The 25,572-nt window shown below is 38.1% G+C and overlaps 1 protein-coding gene and 1 non-coding gene across 2 annotated transcripts; both read left to right on the top strand.

Moving 5' to 3' along the window:
- The first annotated feature begins 1,691 nt into the window (after positions 1–1,691).
- On the top strand, positions 1,692–1,764 carry Trnak-cuu (transfer RNA lysine (anticodon CUU)). Its single transcript has one exon. It is a non-coding gene; the product is annotated as a tRNA-Lys (tRNA).
- Positions 1,765–4,468: 2,704 nt separating this feature from the next.
- Positions 4,469–20,493, top strand: LOC131902784 (cytochrome P450 2C27-like). Its single transcript, XM_059253752.1, has 6 exons — positions 4,469–4,534; positions 5,141–5,317; positions 12,862–13,003; positions 17,373–17,560; positions 20,152–20,290; positions 20,339–20,493. The coding sequence occupies exons 1-6, from the start codon at positions 4,469–4,471 to the stop codon at positions 20,491–20,493; spliced, it is 867 nt and encodes a 288-aa protein (XP_059109735.1).
- The last annotated feature ends 5,079 nt before the right edge of the window (positions 20,494–25,572 follow it).

Raw genomic sequence — 25,572 nt, 5'->3', positions numbered from 1 at the left:
CTGGGGAACTGTGGGGTTGGTGGGTAAATGCCCCACAGATTTTCACCCTGAACAGAGACTAAAGGAAAAAAAATAAAAGTAGGGACTAAAGATAAATGAACAGGGACTAAAGACAAAGTATTAAGGACTAAAGGCAAAGGAAAAAAAACAGTTTTATTATAGAGGTTTTGGCAAAAGTGCATGGTCAGACCCTGCCAGTGATAAAAAAGGGGGGGCAGACATGTCCAGTGTTGTAATGGAATATGAATGTTAATAAGGGGCAGGGGTCTTTATCCTCGAGAAAAAAGGAAAAAATGGACTGGAAGGATGTCCCATGCTGCAGCGCAAAAACCTCTTCTATTGAAATTTTATCTTCTATCTCTTAATTTCTATCTGTGAGAAGTAAGTATAAGGTATAGTGTAGTAATATATTGTAGGAAAAACTTAGAAGTGTAAGATTGTGTAGAAAAATATTATTTAATATAAGTAAAGCAACTAGACAGAAAAACTCTTCAATTTTCTAACTTTGGGGACTATGAACACAAACTGGAAGAAAAAATCTTTCTTTGAGCTTTATGGGTAGTAAAAAGAGCTCTTTTTGAACTTATCAGGTAGAAAAAAGTTTCCTATGGAAGCTTTTGGCCGGGGACAGCTGAAATGCTAAGTCCAAGTGCAGAAGATAGTGATTTCTCCCTGAGGCAAAATTGTGGGTGTAAGAAGCCAAAAAGTTTAAAGTTCAGAAGTTTTGGGAAAAGTTGGTTTTTCTTCTTTGGGGCAAAAAAATCTCTTAAACTAAGCTTTTCTTAGAAAACTTGGGGGAAAAAAATCTCTCTAAAAAGCCTTAATCTGGAGACCAGCCCCCAGTTCCCATCTGGCCAAGAGCTCCCATCCAGCCTTGAGGTGAGTGACTGGGTTCACACCCAGGGAAGCCTGCCCCTAAATATCATATCTGGGCCCCAATCTTTCCCACAGAAGACCCATCCAACTCGGCCCCAGTTGCTGTCCAGCAGGCAGGGCTCCCGTGGGAAGGTTCCCCTTTTCAGCATCTAGTGAGATGATCATGTGGTTTTCTTTCTTTCAGTTTGTTTGTATGGTGTATTACATTGACAGACTTTTATTGGTGTAATTATTAAGGCCACTCCACGTAGTTAAAAGGAGATTTATTTAATGGCGTAACTCACAAATTAAGGAATCGGTAGGTCGCAGGGTCTGGGGAAGGTGTATCACAGTCCAGTGGTGTTCTCTGGAGCTCTGCTTGGTCCACCTCCACCATCCAGGGTCCCAGAACGAGAGCTCTCGCCGATCCAGATCTCGGGTCCCCAGGCGCGTCCCTTGGCCCTGCCTTGTAGGCGTGACAGTTGCCGAAGTCTCAATGGGGGTTGGAACTTCCAGATCAAAGCTGGAATGGCTACCCACTACATCTTCCCATTTTTGTCTAAATAAGATAGTTCTAACCTAATACAAGACTATATACAATGGAATGGTTATCAAATATTGTCCAGGAATAATGAGGGATAATGACCTAGATAAGATGGAACTACAACCAATGCAAACAATATCATGCAAGAAACACATACTAAAATCCAGAGAAGTATAGAGCATAGGTAAATGGCATGTTACAAAGATCATTCCAAAAATCCCCGGTGGTCTAGTGGTTAGGATTCGGTGCTCTCACTGCCGTGGACCGGGTTCGATTCCCAGTCAGGGAACCAGCCCGGCTAGCTCAGTCGGTAGAGCATGAGACTCTTAATCTCAGGGGTGTGGGTTCGTGCCCCACGTTGGGCGCCAGATATTGGTGTAATTATTAAGGCCACTCCACGTAGTTAAAAGGAGATTTATTTAATGGCGTAACTCACAAATTAAGGGATAGGTAGGTCGCAGGGTCTGGGGAAGGTTTATCACAGTCCAGTGGTGTTCTTTGGAGCTCTGCTTGGTCCACCTCCACCATCCAGGTTCCCAGAACGAGAGCGCTCACCGATCCAGATCTTGGGTCCACAGGCGCCTCCCTTGACTCTGCCTTGTAGGCGTGACAGTTGCCGAAGTCTCAATGGGGGTTGGAACTTCCAGATCAAAGCTGGAATGGCTACCCACTACAGATGTTCATATGTTGAAGCACCCTTGCATCTCTGGGATGAAGCCTACTTGATCATGGTGGATAATTGTTTTGATGTGTTCTTGGAGTCTGTTTGCCAGTATTTTTGTATCAATGTTCATGAGGGAGATTGGTCTGTAATTCACTTTCTTTGTTGCAACTTTGTTTGGCTTGGGAATCAGAGTAACTGTAGCCTCATAAAAGGAGTTCAGAAACATTCCTTCTGTTTCTATTGTATGGAACAATTTGAAGAGTATTGGTATTAACTCTTCTTTGAAAATCTGGTAGAATTTTGTGTTAAAACTATCTGGTCCTGGATTTTTTTTTGTTTCTGTTTTTGTTTTAAGTGGGGGAATTTTAATGACTGTTTCTATTTCCTTATGAGTTATTGGTCTATTTAAATAGTTTATCTGGTCTTGATTTAACTTTTCTATGTGGTACCTATCCAGAAAATTGTTCGTTTCTTTCAGATTTTCTAATTTTGTGGAGTACAGGTTTTTGAAGTATGACCTGATGATTCTCTGGATGTAGCTAGAGTTTTCCTGCCTGTCCCACAGTCAGGACAAATCTCTCTCACCTGCCAGTCTCACAGCTGCTCAGACCTGACCAAGTAAACACAGAGACTTATATTGGTTACAGACTGTATGGCCATGGCAGGCTTCTTGCTAACTGTTCTTACAGCTTAAATTAATCCATTTCTATAAAGCTATACCTTGCCACGTGGCTCGTGGCTTACCGGCATCTTCACATGCTGTTTGTCATCATGGTGGCTGGCAGTGTCTCTCTGCCTCAGCCTTCCACTTCCCAGCTTTATTCTCCTTCTTGTCCCACCTACACTTCCTGCCTAGCCAATGGCCAATCAGTGTTTTATTTATTGACTAATCAGCAACACATTTGCCATACAGAACATCCCACAGCATCTGGACTTCCTCATTGTCACTTGTTATATCTCCCTTTTCATTTCTGATTTTATTAATTTGGATGCACTCTCTCTGCCTTTTAGTTAGTATAGATAAAGGCTTGTCTATCTTGTTGATTTTCTCAAAGAACCAACTCTTTGTTTCATTGATTCTTTGTATTGTTCTCTTTGTTTCTATTTTATTGATTTCAGCTTGCAACTAGATTATTTCCTGGCATCTTTTCCTCCTGGGTGACTTTGCTTCTTCTTGTTCTGGAGCTTTCAGGTGTGCTGTTAAGTGTGATATTTCTCGAACTTATTTATGTGGACATTTAGTGCTATGAATTTCCCTCTTAGCACTTCCTTCATAGCGTCCCATAAGTTTGAGTATGTGGTATATTCATTTTCATTTATCTCTAGGAAGTCTTTAATTTCTTTCTTTATTTCTTTCTTGACCCATTGGAGATTCAGTTAAGTATTATTCAGTTTCCATGAGAATGTAGGCTTTCTGAAATTTCTGCTGTTGTTGAAATCTAACTTTAAACCATGGTGGTCTGATAGAACACAGGAGGTTATTCCAAATTTTTTGTATCTGTTGAGATTTGCTTTGTGGCCAATTATGTGGTTGATTTTAGAGAAGGTTCCATGGGGTGCTGAGAAGAAGGTATATTCTTTTTTGTTAGGATGGAATGTTCTGTAGATATCGATTAATTCCATTTGAGTCACAACATCAGTTAAGTCCTTATTTCTCTATTAAGTTTTGATTTGGCACATCTGTTTAGTGGTGAGAGTGGGTTGTTGAAGTCTCCCATTATAAATATGTGGTGTTTTATGTGTTGTTTAAGCATTAGTTATGTTTCTTTTACAAATGGGGGTGCCCTTGTGTTTGGGGAATAAATGTTCAGAATTGAAACTTCATCTTGGTGGATCTTTCCTGTGATGAGTGTGTAATGTCCTTCTTGATCACTTTTGATTGATTTTAGTTTGAAGTCTATTTTGCTGGGTATTAGGATGGCTACATCTGCTTGCTTCTTAAGAACATTTGATTGGAAAGACTTTTCCCAGCCTTTTATTCTGAGGTGGTATCTATCTTTGAATTTGAGGTGTGTTTCTTTTATACAGCAGAAAGATGGGTCCTGTTTTCGTATCCATTCTATTAGCCTGTGTCTTATTATAGGTGAATTAAGTCCATTGATATTAAAGGATATTAATGACCAGTGATTCTTAGTTCCTGTTATCTTTTGGTGGTAGTGTGTATGTACTTCTCTCTTTGGGGTTTACTGCTGTGGTGTTGTCTATTGCCTGTGTTTTCGTGGGTGTATCTGGCTTCCTTAAGTTGGAACTTTCCTTCTACTGCTTTCTGTAGGGCTGGGATGCTGGACACCATTTTTCATTCATGTCTGAATCTAGAAACCCAAATTGAGCTTAATATATATTATAGATATGTGTATTTCCTTATATCTGTTCATTTACAAAGTTCTTTGGCAAGAGCTGGAGAGATGGATCAGTGGTTAAGGGTGTGCATTGATCTTCCAAAGGACCTGAGTCCAATTTTCAGCATCCATGTTTGTAGCTAGAGTATTCCTACCTGGCCCACAGTCAGGACAAATCTCTCTCACCTGCCAGTCCCACAGCCACTCAGACCCAACCAAGTAAACACAGAGACTTATATTGCTTACAAACTGTATGGCCATGGCAGGCTTCTTGCTAACTGTTCTTATATCTTAAAGTAATCCATGTCTATAAATCTATACCTTGCCACGTGGCTCGTGGCTTACCGGCATCTTCACATGCTTTTTGTCATCGTGGCGGCTGGCAGTGTCTCTCTGACTCAGCCTTCCACTTCCCAGAATTCTCTTCTCTGCTTGTCCCTCCTATCCTTCCTGCCTGGCTACTGGCCAATCAGTGTTTTATTTACTAACCAATCAGAGCAACATATTTGACATACAGAACATCCCACAGCACATGTTAGGTGGCTCAAAACCACTAGCTTCAAGGGATCTAATAGCTTTGGCCTCCAAGGCACCAACACATAGATGACACACACAGTTATGCATGCATACACACACGACACACACACACACACACACACATACACACACACATACACACACACACAGATTAAAAGAACAATGCATCTCAACAAAAAAATTCTTGGTCTGATTTTGTAGGTCTGCAATAATTTCCCTTCATTGTTTGACTATTATCCAGGAAGTTATCACATGGTATTGAAAAATTATGATTATATTAGTAGTTACCTTTTGGAGAAAATAAAAGAACATCAGGAATCATTGAATGTTGCAAACCCTCGGGAATTTATTGATTACTACCTGATTATACAAAAGCAGGTAAAATGTAGCTGGAGTTTTCCTGCCTGGCCCACAGTCAGGACAAATCTCTCTCATCTGCCAGTTTTTTTTTCAAATAAGAAAGCCAAGAGGTCAGAAGTGGAAGGCTGAGTGACAGACACTGCCAGCCACCACGATGAGAAACAGCATGTGAAGATGCCGGTAAGCCATGAGCTATGTGGCAAGGTATAGATTAATGGAAATGGATTAATTTAAGCTGTAAGAACAGTTAGCAAGAAGCCTGCCACAGCCATACAGTTTTTAAGCAATATAAGTCTCTGTGTTTACTTGGTTGGGTCTGAGCGGCTGTGGGACTGGCAGGTGAGAGATATTTGTCCTGACTGTGGGCCAGGCAGGAAAACTCTAGCAACAATAAAATGTTAATATTAATTTATTTTACTGCTTCAGCATTTTGTGGTTAATTGAACACTGAAATGTTTGTCAGAGATTAGTTTAAAGTCAGTAGCTTTGAAAAACAGCTTTAGTATTTATTATGTATTTGGATGTGCCATACGAATACTGATTACATAAAGGGAATTTATTAACTGTAGAACAATCCCTCTGTTCTTTAAAAAGTGTTGCAGAGGAGAAAAACAATACAAAAGGCAGGTAAGATGGGAAAAAATTCTAATCAGGTAGAAAGTAACCAACTATAATGGCATTGTGAAAATTGTCATCATAAATGCACATAGTATGGATAGATTTCCTGCATGTCTACTGGATTAAAATTGATCAGGCCATAATGTTTATTTTAAAATGATAGATATAGGAGTTAATTTCAGAAGCATTGAGTGGTATATGGAGAGGTATGTGGTGGGAAGGAGTAGGTATATGGAAGAGTAAGGCTTTGTGTGTAAGTTCAAGCTAATTTTCACCAAAAGGGGCTGAGGATTTGTATCTACTGGGGATCCTGTTAGCATGATCTGCATTGGCATTGTGTAGTTTATTCAAAAGACATTTTCCATTGGATTTCCTTGGGACTCAGTAAAAGCAAGCTGACTATAGATGTTTGGGTTTGGTTGTGGGCATGGATTCTCCTCCAGTGATCTTAGTTTGTCCTTTGCTAGCAGTCTACTACCCTGAGTTCTTCATTACTGCAACTGAGTAACAATACTCAATATCCTGGCATCCAAGTCCCCTAATGTTGCTGCTTCTTTTGACAGATTATTTTGTCTAGTTTGTGCCTTTTAAATTTGTAAGATCTAGTTCACAAAGACCACTGAATGCAAAGTGATATCTCAGGGCTGTAACCATGTTTCACTTACATTATAGTGGTACTTCATGTGATTGCAAAACCCTGCAACTACCAGCTCCTTCTAGTTGGAAAGGATTCCATTACTATGCAAAAACACACCGTGCCCACTACTGACCATTCCTTTCCCTCCACACCATCTGTAGTAGTAGTTAATGTGATTTCTCCATTAATAGGATTTGCCTATGATGAATGGATCATCTAAACTGACTCAGTATGTGTAGCTTTCAGTTTCTGCCTTGCACTTGCGTAAATCTTGGACATTGATCTAAGTGCATATTATTTCAATACTTTCTCATTTCTTTGCAGCAAACTTTGTTTTCATGCGTTAATAGCACAGTGTACTTATTACTCTCAGAAGGATATTTGTGTTATTTCTACCTGTGGCTCCTCTAAGCTATATTTATGAACATATATGGACATGTTTATTCATAGCTTATTTTTACTTCCTCTGTCTATATTCCCAGGACTCGGATTTCTGAGTCAAATGACAATATCTTCCTTTCTGTCTTTCTTTTTTGAGCAACTGCTAAACAAATTTCACACTAATACACTATTTTATATCTGTGTGATCCCTTATTTTCCAAACAGTTGCCAAAAGATATAATTTTGAAACTTTATTATTCACATATGAGTGTGAAGTGTTATTTCAGAGAAGATTTAATGTGTACTTTCTTAACAAGCAGTGAAAGTGGTCATCATTTTAGGTGCTGTTTGGCCTTTCTGTGTCTTCAAGAATTTTATTACAGTATTTTTCCTATTGGATTGCTTTCTGTGTGTAGTTATTGAATTGTTTATGCATCTAGATACTAACCTCTCCATATAAATGGCATGAAAACATATTTTCATCCTGTAGGTTGTACTTTTCACATTCTTAATTACGTCCTGAATGCATTAGCATTTTGTCATCGATGAAGTCTGGTTTTTCTGGGTTTTTGGTACTCTGTTCCTTAATCTATGAGTTCAAATCATAAGGAATGAGGCTTATCCCTATTTTCCTCTTCCACCATCCTCCTTTTCATGTAGTTATTCCGCTGGTCCATCACCACCTGCTGAAGACTCTTCCTTTAGATGGAGCAGTCTTGGAACTCTATTGTAAAAATCTTAATGATAAATGTTTTGATTAACTCCTGGCTATAAAAGCTCTGTTGGTTTTGATGTTGATTTGTGTATCAATACTTCACTACTTTTATTACTGTAGCTCTGCAATACAATTTTTTAAACAATTGTTTTACATTTAATGCATTTGTTTTATTTTATTTTTTGCAATGTTTTACTAATTCTTTGAGAATTTCCTATGATATAATTTGAACATTACCCTCAATTTCATTATCCTCCTCTCCATCCTCTCATCTCTTACTACCATACTTGGTGATTTTTTTTTTCTCTCTCTTCCTCGTTGAGTCCAGTTTCTGTTGCTCACCTAGCCTCAGGCCTGACCTGTGATCAGCCTACTAAGGGTCACATCATTGAAGGAAATTGACTCTCCTTCTCAGGAGCTAATCATCTAGAGGTGGGATTTTATATATCCTTTCCCAGCTGTGTGCTGGATTTTTATCTGGTGAAGCCCACCCACTTTTTGAGCAGACTGTCACAGTCCCTGGGAGTTCTTATGTTCATCTGTCCTTTTGTGTTCAGAAAACACTACTTCCTTGATGTTATTGATCACTGATGGCTCTTACAACATTTCTGCCCCTCTTTCACAAAGATACTTATACCTTCTGGGGAGGAGTGTGTTATGATTTAGGGGTGAGCTTGTCACAATGCTTTATTCCCTGCACATTGACCAGTTGAGTGTCTCTACATTAATTGTCATCCCTGTAAGGAGAAGCTTCTCTGATGAAAAGTAAGACAGTTCTGATCTACGGATATAGTAGTACGTCATTAGGAATCACTTTAACACTATGCCCATTAGTCCATTAGACTAATTGATTTGACCACAGATACTTATCCCCTTTAACAGTGGCAGATACGGGTCCTAATTAATGAAGTGGGACTTAGATCCCATCAGAAAATGGCTGTTTGCTCCCATGACATCAGTGTAACTATAGCACTATTGGGCATGACTTACCAAAAGGCATTGTGGTAACTTGCAGGTTCTTATCTGTGTGAGACTGAGAGTAACTTTTCTCCCCCAGTAGCACACATTTCACATACCAGCACCACAAATACTAACCAATAGGGTTGAGGCTTCTAGATGAGTAGCAGCTTGATTTCTTTATGTTCTGTGACTCATATATATAGTGTCATCAAAATAGGTTTTTACCACCAAGTTCTGGAGAGTAACCAACAATATTGGCAATAACCTGAGACACTTAAGGATCTATGTGACTCTATTGGCCAGTTTCTCAAAAATATTTAATCTTTTATTGGTCCTAGGTCATGTACATGATGTATATGTATTTTTGAAGCTACTATATTAGTAGTTTCCCTTAAGTTTTTCAAAGGACTTTTAGTGTAACTTCTCTCTCTCTCCTCATATTCCCTCTTTTACCTTACCAACTCATGCTCACCCTTTTCATCTTGATTTTATTAATTTGGGTCTTTTTTCTTTGGTTATTTTGGCTAAAAGTTTGCCAATCTTGTTAGTAAAATTCCTACTCTTTGCTTTTTGGCTCTATTTCATTACTTTGAGCCCTGACTTCTGTTATCTTTCTGTGTAATATTTTTGAGTGTTGCTTGTTCTTCTTTTTCCTAGGCCTTCATATGCACTATTAAATTATTATTATTTGAAGTCAACATTTTTATGTAGATTTTAGTGCTATAAATAATCTTCATAGGGTTTTTTCATTGTTTTTCATAGATTCATATGTTATATTTTCATTTTCATTCAAGTTTAGGAATGCTTCAATTTCCTTCTATATTTCTCTCTTAATATTGTTTTCATTCACAATGTGAGGGAAGGGATGGCCAGACTGCAACCCACAGCTCCAGAGAGGCTAGCTAACAAGGAAAGACCCTAGGGGGGACACATGGATGACCCAGAGAAGGAGAAGTGAATGAGATCTACATGAGTGGACTGGGAGTGGGGGGTGGCAGAGGGCAAGGAGTGGGGGATGAGAACATAGGGAAATGGGAGGGTCGAGCTGGAACAGGGACAGAGTGGGAGAGCAGGGAGGGAGATACCATGATAGATGAGGACATCATGGGAATAGGAAGAGGCAGGGTTTTGGGGAGGCTCTCAGGAATCCGCAAGGATGACTCCACCTTGGACTGCTGGCAGTGGTCTAGAGGGTGCTTGGACTGGTCTACTCTGGGGACCGTCTAGTGAATACCCTGTCATCATAGAGCCTTTGTCCAGTGACTGATGGAGGCAAATGCAGAGATCCATGGCCAGGCACCAGGCTGAGCTCTGGAAATCCAATCGATGAGAGAGAAGGAGAGTTTCTGCAGGAGGAGGACATCAAGATCATGATGGGAAGACTAACCGGCCACACTAGTGGAAGCCCATGAACTGTGGACTAGTGGCTGTGGAGCACCCCCATGGGACTGGATTAGGACCTCTGGATATGGAAGACAGTTGTTTGGCTCAAACTGTTTAGGGGGCACCCAGACAGGGGGATCAGGATCCGTCTCTGGTGCATGGACAGGCTTTTGGGAGTCTGGTGCCTGCGGTGTGATGCCTTGAGCAGCCTTGGTGCAGTGGGAAGGGACTTGGACCTGTCTAGGCTCAGTGTGCTGGGCTTTGCTGACTCCCCATGGGAGACCTTGCTTTGGGGGATGTGGAGATGTGATGTGGCTTGGGAGGGAGGGCTAAGGGGTAGGAGGAGGGAGGAAGTGGGGTCTGTGGGTGGTATGTAGAGTGAGTAGAAAATTTCTTAATAAAGAAGAAAAAAACTTCCAAGAGTTGTGTCCTTTTTTTCCTTTTGATTGTTATTACTGTCTATTTTTATCTTTTTATAGTCAGACAGTACACAGGATACAATTTCAATTTTTTAACATCCATCAAGATTTGCTTTGTGCTCTACTATGTGGTCAATTGTGGAGAAAGTTCTATGGATTTCTGTGAAGAAATTATATTCTTTAGTGCTTGGATGAAAAGTTCTGTGATATCTTTTAGGTCCATTTGACTGATGATGTCATTTAGCTCCATATTTTTCTCTAGTTTTTGTCTGGATGACTTATCTATTGACAGAAGTGGGGAATTTAAGTTGTCTACTGTCACTAAGTTTGAGCCTTTCTGTGATTTTATATCTATTAGTGTTTGTCATATGAAACTGGGTGCCCATGTGCTTGGTGCACAAGTGTTTAGAATTAATATCCTCTCGGTGAATATTTATTTAATGAATATACAATGTCTTTACCCATCTCTTTAGATTAATTTCATTTTCGAAGTTTGAGGACTCAGACTTTCTCACAGTGCCACTAGAATTTGAAGATTTGTTTTCCAATTAGCATTTCTGTGCATATGGAAGTGACTCATTAGATTATTCTGAGGAATATTATTACCCTTTTACCACTACTATGTCTTCTGATTCTTAGACATTTTTTGGATATTCTTTATTTCTTATCACTAGCAGTGGTTTAAGTGTGTGCATCTTCATGTCTTTGATTATGCATTCTTAGATATTTCACCCTTTTGCAGATATTGTATATGTGCTTATTGCCCTGATTTCATTTCATACAGAGGCATAACTAGACTTAACTTGCTGTCCTAAAATTGTACTACAATCATTTATTAACTTTGATTGATTTTATCCAACTCCAGATTACATGTGATTTTCTATATATTTTATGACATTCCTTCATAAATATCATTGCATTTTATCCTTTCTAATTTGGATTCCCTTATTTCATTTATTTGTTTAATTTTCAGACTAAAATTTCTAGTATTATGTCAAGTAGTTCAAAAGTACATGCTCTTAGATTTTAATTACATATTAAATTTAGAATAAACTTTGCATCTTTTGTAACACAGTATACTTTATATTTGTAATGTTCCTAGGTGTTCTTTGTGGCATATACCTTGTCTTCTAGCCATACTTTCTAAGTATGTATACCATGGAAGTTTGTATCCATAATTGTCAACTGTTTTTCTGTGTCAATTGTAGTGACTATGTGCCTTTGTTTCTTTTGTTCTAATAATGTGTTATATTGTGGTGACTGATTTTTTTAAGTAACCATAGAATTTGGGGGTATTTATCACTTTGTCATAGATTGTAGTCCTTAAAGAATTTTACACTGTTTCATTTTCATATCTTTTTTATTTTAAGCTCCCCCATAGGTTTAGATATTATCCTTGAAAGAATAAATTCAAATGACCAATACAATTATGGTTGATATATTGTGCACTCCAATTAACTTATCTGGGGGTTCAGAGAACAGAACAGCCACTATATTAAACATAGAGGTTAGGCAGTGGTAGCACACACCTTTAATCCTAGCATTCTGGAGGCAGAGATCAGTCTGGATCTCTGTGAGTTCAAAGCCACACTGGAAACAGTCAGGCATGGTGACACACACCTTTAATCCCAGCACTTGAGATCTCATGTCTTGCTTGGGAAAGACACATGCCTTTAATCCCAGGAAGTGATGGCAGGAAGCAGAAAGGTATATAAGGATTGAGGATCAGGAACTAGAGGCTTTTTAGCTTTTAGGCTTTTAGCAGCAGTTCAGGTAAGATCTATTTGGATGAGGACTCAGAGGCTTCCAGTTTGAGGAAACAGGATCAGCTGAGAAGCTGGTGATGTGAGGTTAGCTGTGGCTTGTTCTGCTTCTCTGATCTTTCAGAATTCACCCCAATACCGGTGAAGATTACATGTTACAGATTAGACATACCCCAAATCTTTTTCATATGGTTTTGATGGGAGAAAATAGATAATGAATAAAACATTTCATTTATATTTTTTAAGGCATAAAAGTACAAAACTGTACTCACTTATGTGCAGATAATAACATCAGTGCAAGAGTTAGTCCAGTAAAGAATTAGGGAGAAATTGAAAATTATAAAAATCTGTGCCATAGTCTTTGAAATTGTTTGTTAGTTTCTACTCTACTCTACATTCCAGGATTTTTGATGGCAACAATATAAAACAAACATTTTGTGGAGAAGTCTTACTATAAAATAGTTGCAAATAAATAAAACATCATGTCAAATTAACTAGATCCCAAATCTATGTAACTCATTAAATTTCTATACAATTAGAACAACCATTTGGAATGGGAGCTATGGAGTTTTACTTTAAATTTTACACTTTCAGTAACAAATATATAAACTGTGGAAAACTGTAGAGCCATTGTAATCACATGTGTTGATAAAGAATTTATAATTATTACATCAAATTATTCTTAGGAAAACCACAATCAACAATCAGAATTTACACTTGAACCTCTGGCAACAACTGTGAGCGATCTGTTTGCAGCTGGGACAGAGACAACAAGCACAATGCTGAGATATGCTCTCCTGCTCCTGCTGAAGCACCCACATGTCACAGGTGAGGACTCAGGTGGTGATGCACAGAGTTCCTATAAGATGCTGGAAAGACTCTGCTAGTGTCCTGTGTGTTATTCTTAGAGAAGTCTCAGTCCTTCTCCTTCTGTGCCACTCACTGGCTGTAAAGAACAGCATGACTAACAGAAACAGACTCTGACTGTAGGAAAAGCAATCAAATTCTGGTCAGTGTGTGAATGATCTGGAAGGTAAAATATGACAGGAGTAGTCAGTATATATTGTCCTGTGGATATGTGTTCTTTCATTCTCAAAAATCATGTCTTCAGATCAGCTAAAACCTTTCAGTTTCTTTTCCTCATTTTGATGCATCTACCTTTGGGGTGGGGAAAAGAAAACTCACCTCACAGAAGCATAAGCAAAAAGCCTAGAATGTACTGAGTTTGGCTAAGATAATGTGCATTCTAAGAAGTGTTCAAAATATTTAGATTCTCTAGAAACATTTTCCATTAATGCAGAAAATGTAAATTAAGGATTTTTTTCACTTCAGAAGTACATTTTCTTAAACTTCTGTTGAATAATGATTTTTTCAACTGTATCAATAGTATTTTCTTTTACACTGTACTTTAAAACAGATCCAGTGGTCCAGCATGTATGAAACATACCTTCTCTCCTGTGCCCAATATACACTACATGATAAAAGCACAAGTGTGAATCAAAAATTTTTATTTTTAGGATAGGAAGAGATAACAATAAGCAGACAAGGATGCTTCAGCAAATTACTGAAACAATAGTATGAAGAATGATAAAAATGTAGAGCAAGAAAGACGATGTTGAAACATAAATGTTAGATCAACATGCATGTAGTAAGACAAACCAGCTGTGGATCTGTATCTACAGACCACTGTAGGCTCCTATTCTGAAGGAATAGAAATTTATGTAGAGAACAAAGTTGTATACAGGATGCTGGCCTTGCTGAGGTTCTCTTCCTATTCCCATTCAGCAGGGACCCCATTCCAGGAAAATAAAATACTTAAAAGAATCTGAGTCTAAGAAGCCTTTTACCTGAGACATTGATGATCGACAGGGAATGAACAATGCACAGGGATGAAATGGGAGGCTGGCAACATTTGAGTCCAGAATTCTGGCTCTCAGACCCTTTCTCTGGCTTTTTACATAAATGTGAGCAGTAGGGTCTATCATCCAGACAAAAGGAATAAATTAGCACTCCTTATTTCACCACATTAAGGGAAAATATTTTCCATGTATTAATCAGAACAGATTCAAAACATTCACCCAAGACACATTCATGGAGTTTCAGGACTAAATAGAAGCATGGAACCCTTCCCAGAGATCCCTGAATCTCATATAAACTATTCTCATTGAGACTACATCAGAATCCTCAGGATCATCTAGTTTCTTATGATTTTATAAAATAAAAGGCAGTTGAGGGCTCCAGGTTTGCCATAATTTTTGTTCAATTTTCCATTTCTTCATGAAATTTATGAGAACGTTTATCATCCTAATATCCGAAGTAAAGTCACAGTTAGTCATGGGCTCCTGAAGTCTGAACAGCTCTTGTCGGAGGGTAAGAGTATCAGAGAGGTTGCTGGGTAACAGGTCTGGGAAGCTCCCAATTCAATATTTACCATGTGGGTGCTGTAGGTGTTTAACAGAAAATGGGAGATGAAAGAGAAATAATTTATAGTCTAATGCTCCTTTTAATTGAGTATTTATTCCCAGCATTTAAAAATATCTACCTAAATTTCCAGCATAAATCTAAGTCAAGAAATGGAAATTACAAAAAAATAAAAAGGTATCCATTTGTCAAGAGGACTGCTAATAATAGAAAAATAATCATAATTTTCATGATAATGAATAATATTTATGTAATTACAATTAATCTAACAATTAATATTGATATATTCTCCATGATCACAGTGTTGGGTGGGTGTTGTTTCAGTAATGAGGCTTTGCTGTCAGTTTGTGGAGAACAATCTAATGTCTTGTCAATAGCCTTGGTTTTTTTGGAGATAACCTTGGAACTCCTTTGACCAACAACTCAATCAGATGTAACCTAACCTTGGTATTGGAAGTTTCATTTGGCGACAAGGAATGTTCAGTTGGGGCCCTATCTCCCCTAGGGAGTTTTTCCACTGTATTAAGATTCCATACTATCTCTCAAATGTCCCTGAGTTTTAGGTATTTCTCCCTGTATTCCTTCCCTCATCCTTCTCTCCCCTCCCTACTACCCCCAATATATTCATATGTATTCTATCTCCCATTCCTAACAAGATCTATCTGTCCTCCATAGTCCCTTACTTTACATCTAACCACTGTGGTTCTACAGATTGTAGCTTTATTATCATTGATTTAACAGATAATATCCACATATAAGTGAATACATACCGTATTTGTCTTTCTGAGTCTGGATTACATCATTCAGGGTGATTTTTTTCCTAGTCCCTTCTATTTACCTGAGAATTTCATGATTTTATTCTTTTTTAATGGCTGAGTAACACTCCATTGTATAAATATACCCATTGAAAAAAGTCTATTCTCCTGTTTAGGGACATCTACTTTGTTTCCAATTTCTGGATATTATGGTTTTTTTTTTTGTTTTTTTGAGACAGGGTTTCTCTGTGTAGCTTTGGAGCCTTTCCTGGAACTCACTTGGTAGCCCAGGCTGGCCTCGAACTCACAGAGATCCGCCTGGCTCTGCCTCCTGGGTGCTGGGATTAAAGGCGTGTGCCACCACGCCCGGCAATTTCTGGCTATTATGAATAAGGCATCTGCTGTGGGATGGTCTGTATGTGCTCTGATTGGTCAATAAATAAAACACTGAATGGCCAGTGGCCAGGCAGGAAGTATAGGCGGGACAAGGAGAGAGAAGAATTCTGGGAAGCAGAAGGCTGAGAGAGACATTGCCAGCCACTGCCACGACAAGCAGCATGTGAAGACGCTGGTAAGCCACGAGCCACGTGGCAAGGTATAGATTTATAGAAATGGATTAATTTAAGATATAAGAACAGTTAGCAAGAAGCCTGCCATGGCCATACAGTTTGTAAGCAATATAAGTCTCTGTGTTTACTTGGTTGGGTCTGAGCAGCTGTGGGACTGTTGGGTGACAGAGATTTGTCCTGACTGTGGGCAAGGCAGGAAAACTCTAGCTACAGGCATCAATGAACATGGTTGAGCAAGTGTTTCTATGATATGCTGAAACAACTGTTAGGTGTACGCTCAAGAGTGGTGCAGCTGTATCTAGAGGTAGATTCTCTTCTTCCTGATGTACTGTCACACTGATATCCATAGTGGCTGTACAGGTTTGCACTCCCACCAACAATGCATAAGTGTCTTCTTTTCAGCATGAGCTGTCACTTTTTAAAAAAAATTGATCTTCACCATTCTGAGGGGTGTAAGATGGAATCTCAAAGTAGTTTTGATTTGCATTTCCATGATGACTAAGGCTTTTGAACATTTTTCTAAGTTTCTTTAAGTCTTTCTCAGCAATTTGAGTTTAATCTTTTGAGAATTCTCTGCTTAGATCTGTACCCCATTTATTAGTTGGGTTATTAGTTTTCATGATATCTAATTTTTTGAATTCTTTATATATTTTAGATCATATCCCTTTATTGGATGTGTAGTTGGTAAAAGTCTTTTGCTGTAGCCTGTTGTTTTGTCCTAATGATGGTGGTTTTTTACCGTGCAGGTTTTCAGTTTCATGAGGTTTCAGTACACTGCTGTTAATGAAGTGAGGGGCAAGGGGTAAGTGTGCATGTGTATGTGTGTGTTTAGTATCTATTTGTCTATGTAGATGATGTAGATGCAACTGAAATTTTCATCTCCTATATCTGAAAGTCATAAATGTTGTGCATATGGGGGCATATAAGAAATAGTCATTTTGCAAATACAAATATATTTCAGAAGTAGCTAAAGAGGTTGAACTTGTTCATTACTGGGTGTAGGAACAAAAAAGAATAATCTTTCAAATTGTACACATGCAACACACATATTCACAAATACAGATACATTAGAATGTGATTGTGAAAGAATATTTCATTTAGATACAAATTCGGAATCTGACTTCAAATGTTCTTTATCACAGACTAAAGCATGTTGACTAATTATATTCTGTTTTATTTGATACTTCAAATTTCTTATACCTTATTTGCTGTTATGTCTACTAAATAATAAGTGGATGCTGACCTATCATATTTTCTATATAGAAAGATAATGATATAAATCTACAATACAGCATTTCTTTATAAATATATGTATAAATACTTTTATTCCTGAATGAATAATGTACATTTTTAATTCTTTTGGAACACTTACATCATGCTGTGTATGGCCTGACATTGTGCCAAACATATCACTTTTCTTCTATTCCCCCATTTCTCATTGTGACCAACCAGCTAAAGTCCAGGAAGAGATTGATCATGTGGTTGGCAGACACTGCAGCCCCTGCATGCAGGACAGGAGCCACATGCCCTACACAGATGCTGTGATTTATGAGGTCCAGAGATTCATTGACCTCATCCCCACCAACCTGCCACATGAGGTGACCTCTGACATTAAGTTCAGGAACTACCTTATCCCCAAGGTAAGCTTGTCTCTTCTCTGTTGCTCTTCTGTGCTCTTTTTTTTTCCAGATGTGAAACTATCTTTATTCTTTTTTTTTATTAAGAAATTTTTTATTCATTTTACATACCAATCAAAAATCCCCCTCTTCCCTCCTCCCACTCATCTTGCCACCCCCTCTCAACCCATCTCCCATTCCCTCCTACAAGAAGGTAAGGCCTCTCATGGGGAGGTTCATTTAGTAGAGGCAGGTCCAAGCCCCTCCTCCTGCTCAGAGCTGTGAGAGGTAGTGGGCTCCCAAAAGCCTGCTCATGCACCAGGAATGAATTCTGATCCTACTCCGAGGGGGCCCCTTAAGCAGATCAAGCTACACAACTGTCTCAAGAAACTTCTGTGTTCTTAACGATCCGAAATCACATTGCTGTTCTAGTACTCTGTGTCACCTGGTGCTGCTGGTGACTTATACTGCTTCATGATCAGGAGGGCAGACCTTCTGCAGGTACAGATATATCTGGGTGAACATCTTTCTGTTATTATTTATCTAATGCTTCTGCTATTCTTTCCATCTGCTTAATGGAAAAATTGATGTAATCATTCCATTGGTCTTATTTTTTATCTAGATATGTGAATTTTATTATTTCTAATGAGGTATCATTAAACATATGTGGAATTTGAAGTTGTTATTGGGTTAATACTTTTCTAGGTACTTTTCATATTCCTGTAGTCTTAGTTGCTCTTCAGGTTGATGAATTATAGCATAATGATGAACAGACCTGGTTGCAGTGGGCATTACTTGTCTCATTTCTAATTAGGATGAAGAATTGTAACTTTAGGATCTCCCTATCAAGTTTGATGTTTTTGGAATACACTGATAGTTATATAGATCAGATGAAAAGTTTTGGCTGTTTTTTTTTAATGGTATAAGAGATACGTTACTGTGGAGCCAATTATGTGTGAGCATGTCCCAGGAATACAGATTTTTACTTTGAGAAGACTTTTAGTCACAAGTCTATATATTATTTTCAAGATTGTTCTCTGTACCCATTTTATAGTTCTATGCATTGTTTACCCTTGGTCATAGACTGTATATGCTATAAAAAAATGTACATTGATTTTCTCTACCATACATTGCTTATGACTTCTATGTAAAGAAATTTCTGTCCATGATTTCTTCCCTAAAATTGTTAGAATTTTCATACTAAAACAGAGCTGTTTGCATAAAACTAAGTTAAAAATGTTTCCTAATGTGGTTCTGTTTGTACTTAGTTCATTTCTGTGGCCAGTTAGTGTTAGTTTGAAGACATCAAAAACTTCTCATTAATTACCAAATACTATAGATGAAAAATGAAATTTATAGTAATAAATTCATTCACAGAGGATGAAGCTGCTTTCTATAGAGCAGTCCTGTATTTTTTGGAGGGTGAGGTTGGGACAAAAAGAGATTGGTAAGGTTCCTGTTACTAGCATCATGCAGAGATGATGGAATTAACTCTGCCAGTGGCAATAGGATTTGCTGTGTAATAACAGACTTAGTATATGGGTGTGGTTGCCAGTCTGCTCTGGCTAAAGGACACTCCTGAGGTAAGGCTGTTGAGGTCTATGCTAATATACAAAATTTGTTTATGTTTATGTCCTTAAACCCAACTAAATGGTAAATAGAACAAAGGACAAGAAAAGCGTGGCATATCTGTAGTCAGAAGATCCTCCAGTCCTTCCTGGCCCTGTGGTCTGGACAAATCTCTCCTGCTTGTGGTCCTGCAGCCACTTATAAAATAATTACTTAGAGGTTTATATTAATTACTAATTATATTGCCTATGGCTTTAGTTTCTGGCTAGCTAACTCTTTCATCTTAAATTAACACATTCCTATTAATCTATATGTTGCCACGTGGCTGTGGCATTACCTGTTTGCTGGCATCTTGTTGCTCCTTTGTTGGTGGCTGGCATCTCTTTTGACTCCACCCTTCTTTCTGTATCTCTTCTTGCATTTCCCACCTGGCTGTAAGGTTTCTTGCCATAGGCCAAAACAGCTTTATTTATTATCCAATGGGAGCCACACATATTCATAGCATACAGAAAGACATCCCATAGCACTTCCCCTTTATGTCTAATCAAAAAGGAAGGTTTTAATTTTAACATAGTAAAATTATATATAACACAACAGTTATCAAGCAAGAATTACAGTTACAATATCTAGGCTATTTTTATTTGGCAAAATTAAAGAAAATATATCATCTAGCCTATTTTGTGAGTCTAAAGTTTTTCATCTAATTTATCTTTTATCATGACTAAGGAAAACTAATATTATAACTATGTAGTCTTCAATTCCATCAAAGACCCCAGAAGGATATAATATTACCTAATTAAACAGGAAGTGCATTGTAAGCAACTTCCAAATTCTAGAAATGACATAGATCTGGCTGCCTGGGCAGTCATCCCAAGTTTCTCAGTAACATTGGGGCATCTACCTTCTCACAATATGATTTTTAATGGCAGAGTAGTATTTCTTGTATTTTACCAATCCTTTGGTATTTACCCAGTAGTACCAAGAACATGCTTACAACCACATCTCTGTTCTGACTTACTCTTTTAGGATGTGCATTAATTGTTTAGTCTAGGGATGTGAATGTTTTTAGATTTTCCATCCACATTTCTAAACTGCCCTCCATAAAGCTCATCACTCTACACCAGCCAGGAATAGATGCGGTCATCCATGTGCCTTATGAAGGATCTTTTTCTACAAGCATTGCTGGTAATTTGCACAGCCTATTGTCTCTGCTCTTTTCTTTGTCTGCTTCAGTTTCCATGTTGGCAGTTGAAGAGTTTGAGGAGCTACAGGTGAACCTGGAACTGGAGAAAGGTCTTCGCAAGAAGGCAGAGTCACTTGTACAAGGGGTGGGTATGCTGCAGAAACCAGGAGACTTTACAGAATACCAATGGGCAAAAAAAAGTTGAACCAGTCAGATAAGAAGGGTAATAAATCCTAGTGTTTGAAGCAATGTAGATGAGTCATTTACAATAGATATTATATCATTTGTTATGACATAGAAGAGAGACATTTGACATTTCCCACCACAGGTGACAAATGTTTAAGGAGATAGAGATGTGGTACCAGAGATTTAAGTATTAAGTATTATAGCATATATATAAATTACATAAATCTCTGGTTTATGTAATTACACAGTTGGTGGTGTATATTTCAGCATGACCTGGGATACTTAAAGCGGTAGAGGAACCTGAAACAGAAAAAAGATTATTGCTACTGTTGGAGATGAGAGAGCAAGGTGGAAATACTAGGATGTACAACAAACACTGAAGATTTGAAGATATCACATACTTGGGCTACAGAACAAGGAGAAACCAACCTAATAATGATCTAGTAACTTCATCTCCGTTGCTGAAGGTGCTATGCATGCTGCAAGAAGAGAAAAGTAATCATCAGTCTTATTCAACTATGTACACCGTGAGCTTTAATAATGACTGCTTGGGAGATATGTCTACTGGTAAACAGTGGCACAAATGTTATGTGAATATATATGTTGTGGTTGGATTTAAGGCCCCCTTCAGAAGATGGAATCAATACCCAACAGGCACACCTGTTAGTGCCAAGAATCTGTGACATGTTCATAGGCCCTATGTGTGAACCCACTACTATTACTCTGCTAATGGGATGTAGTATTAAGCCAATTCCTAACAAATTCTCATTATACCATAATTAAAAGAATCTCTCAACCCTCACCACAGAAACTTCTTTTCTCACTAGATTTCAGTTGATACAGAGAATTATAACTGGTAAAAAATACAGAGAATAAGTGGCTGTGGGGTGCTCATCCCTAAATGAGACATCCATATCTCACACACACACACACACACACACACACACACACACACACACACACACACACACACATCTGCCAAGGCTCAGAGATCAATGAACAAGAATGGGCAGAAATAATGTAAGAGCCAGGGGTAGTAGACAACTACAATGAAACAACATTTTTCTGACATCATAAGGCACATATGAATTCAGAGCAGTAATAATAACATACATAAGGCCTGACCAAGTTCAAGCCAGACAAAAATCTCAACTTGGAGGTAGGCAATGGACATGAAGCCCCACCCCTAGCTGAGAAGCTATTGGTAATTGCTACCTTCTGGCAGAGGAATAGCTTTCTTAAGGGTGTGGCCCCTCATAGGTGTAACACACTACAGTTGATTGTCACACACCCTAAATAGACAGCACTAATAGGAACCTATGGGTTAAAAAATCCCAACACCATGAATAAGGACACAAAGTTGGATCTGTTTGGAATAAAGAGCAGATTTAGGAGAAGATGAGAAAGGAGGATGAGTATCATCCAATTATGTATGAAATTTTAAAATATCTTTTTAAAAAGAGGATAGTCTGTTCTCTGGGTTGGAGTAGTCACCAATCTGTGGTCAGACACTGTATGAGTTTGCCTGGTAATAGACACAATAAATATGATGGGACCAGCAGTAACTTAACAGGCTCTAGACTTTAGCACAACTGACTTCACGATGGAAGTACCATTCAGGCCATAAAACTCAGCACACAGACAGTATAACCTGCCAAAATAAAAACAAAGACCTAATCCATAAAAGTCAAGTTGTGGGAAAGCGTCTAAATGGACTGACTTTACTTTTTGGCTTTTGTAGTTCAGCTTCTTGCTAACTATTTTTGTTAACTGAAGTGTGTCAACCCAGTATATTGGTTCTATGCTTAAAATACTCACCCTGAGAAAGGCTTGTGGCTACTTGGGATCCCAAACACCCTGTGTAGTCACTGGCTGGCTAATAAAGACTTTCTATTGGCTCAAACTAATGTCTGAGCAGTCTTCTCTGGTGGATTCTCTACAACAATAATCTTTTATGTTACAACTTGGTACCCACTTCCCATTTCTCCTCTAAAGACAATTACTGTGTATTGTGCTTCCTTGGGTTGGGTGAGGGATGGTGTGGGCAGCCTTTTGGAAACTAATGCTGATGTTGTAACCCATCCTGAACCTATAGCTCAGACCAGTTGTGAGACCAGCTCAACATTGGGGAAGGACCAAGACCATGCTTCTTGTGTACTGACTACCTCTGAGGTTGATGAGTAGCTTATGATTTGAGCAGTCAGCCACAGTGATTCTAATGGAAAATACAACAGGATGGGGCACATGTCTCTATTCCACAGGCTTTGTCCTCAGCTAGTACTCCAGGCATAGAATTCATTAGGACCTTTACCCAGTTAAGATTTATCGACTTTCAATATAAGTTCCAACACAAAGTCCTGTGCTTACTAGTCTAGCCTACATCCAGTAAATGTTTCTTTCTTTCTTTCTTTGTGTCCTTGGGGTTTTAGGTCAACATGAGTCAGGAAAAATCTCTGCTTTCTTTGCTCATGATGACAGGTGTTTGTGTGACCAAAGGTGTTAAGACCATTAAAATCTGACCTCCATGTCAACAAATGATGATCTAATTATTAACTAGAGTCTAAAGATCATTGAAATCAGACTTTTCTGACTTCCTTGACAAAAGGATGATTTAATTATTAACTAGATTGTAAAGATTATTGAAATCAGACTTTTCTGAACTCCATATACAAAAAAGATGATCTAATTATTAACTAGATTCTAAAGACCATTAAAATCAAACTTTAATGACCTCCATGTTAAAAATTAATTTTTAAAATTATTTAATAATTTTAGTAATTATTAATTAAACTCATGTTTACTTTGAATGTCACTGAGTAAGTTTGATACTGAATCACAGTACACAGTGAAGTTTTGTGGATGCACTAGAACTAAATGTCTGTGTGGAGCAAAGGTTGGGATGAGGCCTCAAACCCTACCAGTAGTCTCTGTCTTGCCAAAGCACTGAATCTCCAAGGCTCAGCTTTATGTCCCTAGAGGGAAAAATTTTTGTTTAGGTGAAGAAAAGTAGAAAGAATCAAAAGAGAAATGGGTATGAGCATTTCAAGAAAATTCACAGAATCTGTGTAATATGATTTATGAAATATTATATAAATTAGCCTTAAAAGACAATTTTTCATGATAAGAAAGCTTATGAATATCTGCTTAGTCAATTTAGAACAAATATAAAGACACATCTGCAAATCAAGTGTTTTACTTGTGATTTGCCACTATAATCAGAATAGTGCATATCATTTCACTAATATTTGAATCTTTATGATAACTGTGTCCTTGCATTTTATTCTGCACTCTCTGGTCAGTTTATCCTATGATTTCAAATATATCTAAGCATCCATGATTTATTAAAGACATAGAAATTTGTGGTAGTATTGTGTTCCCCAAAATATTGTGCACCCTAATAAATTTATCTGCGGTCAGAGAATAGACAGCCACTAGATACAGGGGCTAGAAAATGGTGGCACTCACACCTTTAATCCTAGCATTCCAGAGATAAAAATCTCTCTGGATCTCTGTGAGTTCAAGGCCACATTGGAAACAGCCAGGCATGGTGAAACATGCCTTTAATCCCAAGAAGTGAGCCTTTAATCCCAGGGAGTGATGGCAAAACCAGAAAGATATATAAGGTGTGAAGACCAGAAACTAGAAGCATTTGGCTGGTTAAGCATTTGGCTGGTTAAGCTTTTAGGATTCTATCAGCAGTTCAGCTGAGATTCATTCTGGATGAGGACTCAGAAGCTTCCAGTCTGAGGAAACAGGATCACCAGAGGAACTGTCGAGGTGAGGAAGCTGTGGCATGTTCTGTCTCCCTGATCTTCCAGCGTTCAACCCAATAACTGGCCTCAGGTTTGTTTTTATTAATAAGACTCTTTAAGATTTGTGCTGCAGAAATTGATCTGTATTTAACTTTCTTTATTGTGTAGTAAATATTTTTTTTATTCTTAACAATTAGAGAGTTTTGATGACTAGTTTTATGTCAACTTGACACAAGCTAAAGTCATCTGAAGGAAGGAAACCTCAGTTGAGAAATTATTCCTGTCAGATCTGGCTGTAGGCATATTGCAAATTAGTGATTGATGGAAGATGGCCCATCCCATTGTAGGTGGTACCATCCATGGGCTGGTGGTCCTGGGTTGTATGAGAAAGCAGCCTGAGCAAGCCATGATGACCAAGCTTCCATTACCTCTGCATCAGCTCCTGTTTCTATAATTGAATCCTACCCTACTAGAGTTCATGTTCTGATTTCTTTAAATGATGAACAGTGATGTAGAAGTATAAGACAAATAAACCCTTTCCTCTCCAACTTGCTTTTGGTCATGGTGTTTCATCACAGCAATAGTAATCCCAATTAAGACAAGAATAAAAAAAGACAGAAACACATCTCCAGTGGAGACTATAAGTCAAGTACCCACAGTTCCTACTTTCTACTTTCTATGTTCTCTGTGTTCAGTTTATCAGGCTAGAATCACTTCTAGAGTGAAATGAGGAGGACTCTCTCTCTCTCTCTCTCTCTCTCTCTCTCTCTCTCTATATATATATATATATATATATATATATATATATATATATATATATATATATATATTAAAGAGCTTGTACATCTGATAGCTTATTGTTTTCATGGGGCTCCTAACACTGAGGGTGGGTGTATCTCTGACTCTTTTCTTGAGACTTTTGGGACTCTTCCCCCTTTTGGATTGTCTTGTCCAGTCTTGATATGAGGGCTCTTGTCTCATCTTACTGTATCTTTTATTTTGTCATTTTTGGCTATCATCTGTTGGAGGCCTGCTCTTTTCTGAAGAGGAAAACAGATGGGAAGTGAATTTGGGGAAGAAGAAAGGTGAAGGATTTGGGAGGAGGGGAGAGAGGGGAAACTGTGGCCAGAATGTATGGTAGGAGACAAGAATCTATTTTCAATAATAAAAAGTAATTGTAATAAAGACAACAACTATGGCCATCAGAAAATCTCATTGAGTTCTATTTTTTTTTGTACATTTATGAACTGTGTGATACTGACAGTTCTCTGTCTTGTCACCATTGAACAAATAATAATCTTGGTTTCTCATGACTTTGTTATATAGTGGTCAAGGACAGGATAATA

The sequence above is a fragment of the Peromyscus eremicus genome, chromosome 1 (assembly GCF_949786415.1).
Source record: "Peromyscus eremicus chromosome 1, PerEre_H2_v1, whole genome shotgun sequence".
NCBI lineage: Eukaryota > Metazoa > Chordata > Mammalia > Rodentia > Cricetidae > Peromyscus > Peromyscus eremicus.
Note: the sequence above shows the minus strand (reverse complement) of the source record. Positions and strands in the feature narration are given on the sequence as shown.